The 7,739-nt window shown below is 46.4% G+C and overlaps 1 protein-coding gene across 1 annotated transcript in view; it reads right to left on the bottom strand.

The window, feature by feature from the left end:
* Positions 1–7,739, bottom strand: part of Prep (prolyl endopeptidase) — a 104,209-nt gene that overhangs the window by 42,618 nt on the left and 53,852 nt on the right. Inside the window, exons 8-9 of the mRNA XM_005368622.3 lie at positions 3,706–3,897; positions 1,875–2,072 (exon numbers count right to left, since the gene is read on the bottom strand). Of these exons, the coding sequence (XP_005368679.1) occupies positions 1,875–2,072; positions 3,706–3,897 (390 nt within the window). The remainder of the gene's footprint in view (positions 1–1,874; positions 2,073–3,705; positions 3,898–7,739) is intronic.

Here is a 7,739-nt window from a genome sequence, read left to right as displayed (position 1 = left end):
GTGGGCTGAGGACGGAGGCAGGGAGAGCGGCTGGTGTGGGCTGAGAAGGGAGAAGGGGTAGTTAGGGAGGACAGCACTCTGGGAAGAGGTACGAAAAGAGTGTCGGCAGGATCTCCAATGTCGACATGAAGAGAAACAGGGTCCTGTAATTTAGGTAAGTATCTTACCTGCTCTATTACAAGGCAGGATTTAATGGCACAAAAAAGGGTAAAAAAAAAAAAATTACAAAAGCCAAGGCTCTTTAAAAGGTTTTGTCTTTTCCAAAGCACAGATTTATTTATTATTGGACGGCTGCTTTGCACTTGGCTTTAGAAGGCCTGAGTCTGGAAATCCACTCTCTGGTTTTAGGTGTCTATTACATCAAGAGAAGGGAAGGATGGGGGAAGTGAGCGAGGAGACAGAGAGACAAACAGCACCACAGTAACAAATGAACGCTTTCCCGGAAGCAGCCAGCAGCAAGCAACGAGGAACACACTTTTCCCTCCAACCTCCACAGCCACGGCCACAGCTAGCAGTTCATTGTTGGCACAGAAACATCAAGCCCTTTTCTTCAGATAATGATGAGATAAACGGCCACGTGGGGTCACTGGAGGAGGCTGCGGGCCTCGGGGACCCTGGATTTCTAATAAGAGCGGATGAGTCACTCTTCTTGGTCTTCTCCTCTCTCCTTTGTTCATTCAAATGACTGAAGACAAGAGTTTAAAGCACAATGTTTAGAACCAGCGGAAGCTTGAGAATAAAGTGTGGGCCCTGTGACAGCAGGGATGGGGGTGTCCCCCTCACTCACTGGTTACTTCTGAGAACCAGGTTCTGGGGGGGGGGTAAAAGTCGGGGTTCCTGACTTCCAGCTTTGGGTCTGCTTCTACTCTCGTGGGCTCTGTGCTCCCCTCAACCCCCTGAAAGGTACTTGGGGAGTAAAGACTGATTCACCCCAACCCGCTGATGGAGCACCCCTCTCTCAGCTGTAACAGTCCTGTCAGCAGACGGTCAGGCTAAGATTTCTTATGAACGCAGAGGCGCAAACAGAGTTGCACCCAGACAAGGTACCACTGCAATCTGGTCAAATCCTGAAGGAAGGATGGTCACTTCATCACTCTCGCCAGAGACTGCTCCGTCTACCAGCAAATACCGGCGACCAAATAGGAGGGCAGAGAGTGCTCCCCAAGAACCTGGCAAATGAACAAGACAAGTGTGGGAAGCGGGTCTGCCTGGTCAGCTACAAACTGCCAACTGAGCAGACTCCTGGGGCAAACGCAGTCTGTGTGCAGCCACAACTCTATACAGTGGAGGAGAGAGAAAAGTCCACGCGAAGCAAATGAATGTGACCAGCTCCGCAGAAAGTATAAAACAGAATTATTTTACTTTAGAAAAAAAATTAACTCATACCACAAAGTGAAAATCTCATCTTCGAAGTATCTTCCTTTTCTAACAGATCTGAGACAACACACTTTCCCCCCCCCAATGATTTCACTTTTAGAATTAGTTTATTCTGGGAGGCATTCTGTATGCTGGGTGTGGCTGTTCGAGGGGTTTGTCCGTTACCTACCCTATACATCTCTGTTCAGATCAAGGCCTGGACTAAGACTTACATTTGTTGGCACCGAGAATAACAGCGGCTCCCACAGAAGGTAACAGGAATATGGTTTTTAGTTTCCTTTGTTCTGAATTCCTGATTCCCTCTAGATAGTTTTGTCTATAAGCCCATCCTTGAATTCCCGGTTCCCTTTAGGTGGTTCTGTCCATAGCCCAGCCTTGAATTCCCAATTCCTGCTAGGTGGTTCTGTCCAAAGCCCAGCCTGTGTTAGGCACAAACATCTTCGCACTGCCCCACTTCCCAGAAGACTCCCCCACACCACCAGCGAAGGACCTCTCACCTGGAGACAGAAAGGACGTGAACTGGTAGAAGATCTCCGAGTCCTTTTTGCGCCCACTGTACCCCACCACGCTGCCCACGTCCAGCGGGAAGGTCTTGAGGAGAGCACCTGTGGTCAGGTCGTGAAGCTGCAGAATGTTCTTCACGTCGTGGAGGTAGCACAAGACCAGGAAGTTGGACCTGACACAAGCCACCCACTCTGAAATGACAGGGAGAGAAAACCCAATGCTGCTTTGAAAATCAGAGAGCACATCACTTAGTGAACTAAACAGCAGTGCTAAAGCCCTGCTGTGTGTGCCATGGTGACACCTGCAAGGTCCTTTCAGGATCTGTTTTAACCCTGCACCCAGTCTTCAGCACAGTGGACGCTGTCGTGTTCACCTATGGCACTCAAGGTAACACGACAACACAACACACAACAACAGAGTTCAGTCTTGAGAACTGCATAGTGTTTAGGTCGCACTCACGGCCACCCATGGCTGCGTGAGTCCTCCAGACTGGACATGAGACACATAGCTGCAAATATCCCTGCCTTGGAGCAGGTGCGAGCATGGCAGCTCGGCAGTGCTCCTGGCTGTACCACCTCATGCATATAGCTCTGCCTCAGTATAGACGGGTCACCTGGCTCTCCACGTGATAGTGGAAGGGTTCTGGCACAGCTTGCAGAAGGGAATGAAACGGTCCAGCACCTGCTCTGCAACTCATGACTGAAACGGTCCAGCCTGCTCTGCAACTCGTGACCAACTCAGCATCCAAAAACAGAAGGTCAGAGTAGATGGTTTTGAGGAGCGCAGGAAGGTACTCCTGGTATGCTGTAAGCATCTCTCCCCATGCTGAGGAGTCTGGGAGAGACTACAGCCTGGCACGTCTACACTGTGGCAGGATAGAGGAGGGGACCAGTTGCTACCTTAGTGGAAAACCCGTGCTGAGCTGGGGCTCTCAAGTTGCTGCTGTGAACTCTGCAGGGAAAAGTGGGTGGGGCTGTCTTGGGGCTTGTCTGACTGGCATGGGGGTTCAAGGCAGGGATCTTAATACTTAATATCAGATGGTGGAGGGGTGCAGCCCAACGCCCAGGCTGGGGAGAAGCCAAGCAAACTCGACTTCCCCAAGAACTACGGACATTGTAGAAAGACACCATGGGAGCCTGTGACCCTAAGATCAGCTCTCTGCTGTCCACACCAGCAATATCAGACATTTCTGCAAAGCAAGGTGGACAGGAGTTTCTCACAGGTCCAGATGTGAACCTGGATCTGCATGGCTGCACAGACATCTAACTCCCTAGAGAACACACGGCAGGAGTGTGCTTTAGCTGAGAAGGGCTATTCTGGAGCCTGGGCACGGCTCTCCCTACACACAGTATACTTCTGTATGGCCTCAGTTCCTCACTCAACTTACCACAGACGCTCACTTCCCACAAGCAAACTCTTCATTGGTCTGAAGAACTGAACTCTTCTGTGTGATAATCTCTCTAGACCAGTGAGTCATCTAGTTAAATTCTGTCTTCATGCACACATTTATAAGTCAGCGCATAATTTTTGGTAAAATGCTTAAGTGCCTGTGGCAGCTTTCAATTAAACACAGGGGCAACCTAGTCTCTTTTCTAGCAAGACGGCTGGAAGTCCACCCTCACTTCTACGAGAGGCGGAAACAGCCAAAGGCGGCACAAAAGAGTTGTCATTCTTTTTATCAGAAAGTGTGCACTGTTTAAGAACGACATTCCTAATAATCACAAGCCAAAGGTTCAGTACTGAGGAACTAGTCACCAGACCGTGAAGTGGACCAACCTGATGATGCTCCCACAAGCCAAATTTCCCAGCAGCCACTGCTCTTACCTAAGACATCTTTCTCGTGCTCGGGAACAAGCACCTTCCACTTAGACTCGTCAGGGTCCATGAAGTCGATGTTGATCAGACGGTAATTAGGAGAATTGCGGTTCGTCTTGAACGTGAACACCGTCCCCTCATTGGTTACGTAGTCATATTCTCCTTCAAAATTGTCTATCAGCTTTACCCACTTGAGGATTCCTGCAGAGACACAGTGCACTCCTGTCACCTCTGATACTGTAAGAAATGATGCAGGCTTCCATGGAGGGAGGTGAGGGGCTCTTCTCTTTCTATAAAGCCTAAGACACAGATGGTACCGGGAGCTCCAACACAAGAATGAGAAAGGGCTAGCTGTGAGTGGGGGCCAAAGAGCACTTGAAGGGGGCGCTAAGGGGGCCTGAAGGACCTTGTCTCCCAACTTACCATTGCCCACACCTGCCAAACCCTCTTCTGAGCAAGTCTCAAATCAAAGCCTGGCTTTCCACCTCTCCTGCCACCCTACAATGTCATCATCACCACCTGCTCCACGACAGTGGCCCTCAACCGGAGTAACAGACACACCTCTTCTTTTTTTTTTTTTTACTTTTTCGAGACAGGGTTTCTCTGTAGCTTTGGAGCCTGTCCTGGAACTAGCTCTATAGACCAGGCTGGTCTCGAACTCACAGAGATCCACCTGCCTCTGCCTCCTGAGTGCTGAGATTAAAGGCGTGCGCCACCATTGCCCGGCCCAGACACACCTCTTCTAAGCAGCATTTACAAGGTCTACATTTTGGTTTTGGATGCTGTGACTTGGGAGATGAGGATTGCTACTGCCATCTAGTGGTAGAGATCAGATATGCTGCTAAAAAAATGCTACCACCCACAAGTCAGTCCATAACAAAAGTCAACAGTGCCAAGTTTGAGAAGCTTTGGCCTATAGTGTTAGCTTTCTGAATGGTTTCCCATAGCCACTCTTGATTTACTCTATTCTAGTCAGCAGGATGTCTTAATATTCTAACCTGGTCCACAATGGTGCCTTTCCCATTACACTCTGAATAAAGTCCCCACACAACACAAGTCCCACCTAAGTCAATGTTGGCACATGCTAACTCTGAGCTCTAGGGGTACGCAGGCTCTGTCCTCTGACCGGGCCAGTCTCAAATGGCTGGTCACTTCTAACAAGCACACACTTGGTGACACTGCTCTCCAATATATAGTTTTGAAGATTCCTTGCTACTTCACACTCAGCTTGCAGGCATTCCGCAATACATAAGAGCTGCATCGAATGAAGCGAGGGACACTTGGAAATCCTTTATGGCACAGAGTGGTCATCACTAAACATCTTACCCACATTTGCCAGCATCCTGCAATGGCTCTGTGAACCTTAACGATCAGGCTCAGTGAAAATCTTAGAGAATTTATCCGGAAAAGAAGTCCACAACTTTAGATATTCTCCAAACATCTCCCAACTTCAACTGCACAGCAAACTTCCATTTTAATCTGGACCATCCGTTTCTACCCCAGTGCGTTTGGTAAGTACTTTGCACTTGTGTCTTATTTGTAACCACAGAATAGCTTTATTTATAGTGTCGTTGACTTAAACAAATCAGGGAAAGTGTGATTCAAACATGGAAGACCAGTCCTGTGGTCAGATACTTGGATCAAAATCCCAGCCCTCCCTCTGGTAAGTCACGTGACTTTGAATGATTTCTTTATTCTCTGTCTAGCTTTATTTCCTCAACCATCAACTAAGAATCACAGAAAACATGAAAACAGGAAAAATTATTTTTAAAGTGGTTGTTAGTATACCTACTGCACAATAAAAATTCAGTGAAACTGTTTTTAAAAGTAATTTGAATTAAGACCAATAAAACCAGCAGTAAAAATCTAAAACCTTCCTAAATGTTGGCAGTAACCAGTTAAAAACACTGAGGAGGGCCTTCTAGTAGAGGCAGTCATAGGACACCTAGAAATGTACCTAGCATGAAATGTGGGGTCTACACAAAAACAAAAAAGCAAGCAAAACCACCGAGCTTCTTCTAAAGAAACATTAAAATAAAAACACAGCACAGCCCCAAGAGACAACGACCCCATTGGAAACAGAGAAATGTGAATGTAACGTCACTCTGAGACTCAGTTGGGAAAACAACGCATAAGGACAGCCAGGCAGCAGCTCATCTATGTCGCTCACCGGCCCAAGTCTGTCCCTCATGTGCATGTTCACAACACCGTAGTTCTGCCTCCTTTTACTCCTGCACACAGGCTTCACTGTCACCGCCTTCCCAGCAGAAACATCGGAGACAAGTCAGTCTCAGTCTCTGCCTCTGGGTTCCCGTGCACATCCCATTTCTGTTCTCTATGATCTCTGGTCCCTTTCTGCCAACAACAATGTATCTGGAAGGCCCTGTGTAGGTGTTTACAGTACTGAGATTGTTTCAGCTCAAAGGCTTCTCAGAATACATACTTAGACACTCCCGGAGCAGACCTTACAATAATGCTTCATATGAGGTCAAAATGCACACGAAGCACAGCTAGACTTCTTAACTTTTTAAGTGGCAAATTGCTCCCCCTCAAACGAGTACTCGGTAGGTGATCCACTCTACGGCAACAGTAACTTGCGCGCTCTCTCTCTCTCTCTCTCTCTCTCTCTCTCTCTCTCTCTCTCTCTCTCTCCCCCCCCCACCCCCCCCTCATGTCTTAGAACAGCAACAATTTAAGTCACTAGCTGTCAATCAAACATTTGAAGATAATCAGAAAGCTTCATTTGTTTATAGTAAAAATGACAAATCACTATTTCTTGAACTATGACATTTGTGGATACCAAATCTTGATCCAGTGAAATGTCAGATTGCTTAAATATTCCCCTGCCAACAAAGCATTCATGATGTAAACGTTTATTTCACAGCATAACCTTCTACGGTTTCTGCTTGAAAAGGTCGTGGAGACAGTGACATTTATCACAATCCCAACCCATGCGAAGCCACTCGAGTACACACCAGCCCCAAACACTGCAGGAAAGTCCTTTGTAGTGCACATAGGGGAACCTAAAAAGAAGCAACGGCCCTCAAACAATCAGGTTCTGCTGCACAGCAACACCTCAGACAAGCCTGTGGGCATGTCACTCTGCTCTGAAGAGCTGACTAACTGTGAACATACACCGTGGGTCTGTGGTGCATCAGAGCAAGAAGCTGTGACTTGGATTTGTGCAAAAACAGGTGTAAGATGTAAAATGCTTTCATTTAAATTAACTTTATTATAAGAAAATAACCTGGGACTGAAAAGCATCACACCAGAAAGCAACCAAACCCAAGTCTATACATGCACCTCAGTGGACTTCTATGCAGTAAGGACAGACGTGTGGCAGCTGTGGAGTGCCACGCTGGATTTTACACACTTACAAATGTGTTTTACACACTTAACTACCACCAAAGCTGAAACATCCATGACAGAGTTAAAACTAGAAAAATAATGAGCTTTCCATCCTCTTTCTAGCTTATGTCCATCACAGCATCTCCTAGTATTTAACCTTTCTTCTTCTCTCTTCTACATGTTATACTGCACCCATGTATATCTTTGTTTATATATATGTAAACATATTATATATAATAAATATACATTAAAATATATATTTAAACAAAGATACATACACACATTATAGAGGGAAATTGTATGTTATTTTCTCTTTCTGAGATTGTATGAACTCACTGAATATTATGCATTCTAAATCCATCCATTTTCCTGCACATTTGTGGTGGCATTTTTCTTTAGAGCTGAATAGTATTCCATTTGATACACACACCAAATTTTCATGATCCATTCATTTGTTGTTAGACATCTAGGTTGCTTCCAGTTCTTTGCTATAGTGAAAGCAACAAACAACACCACCAGCAATAAATACGGGCTGCAAATATCACTATGGTAGTGTTGAAAAACAGTTCAGGGTCAGGCCCTCGCTGGGCAGGACATGTCAAAAGGAAGCCTGTGAAGCCCCATGTGCCCCAGAATCCTGCTCTAGTCTTTGATGGAAAAATAAGAAACAATTCATTTAAAAAGAAGAAGGGGAA

Source organism: Microtus ochrogaster, unplaced genomic scaffold, assembly GCF_000317375.1.
Source record: "Microtus ochrogaster isolate Prairie Vole_2 unplaced genomic scaffold, MicOch1.0 UNK37, whole genome shotgun sequence".
Taxonomy (NCBI): Eukaryota; Metazoa; Chordata; class Mammalia; order Rodentia; family Cricetidae; genus Microtus; species Microtus ochrogaster.
This window is presented reverse-complemented; position numbering and strand designations above follow the sequence as displayed.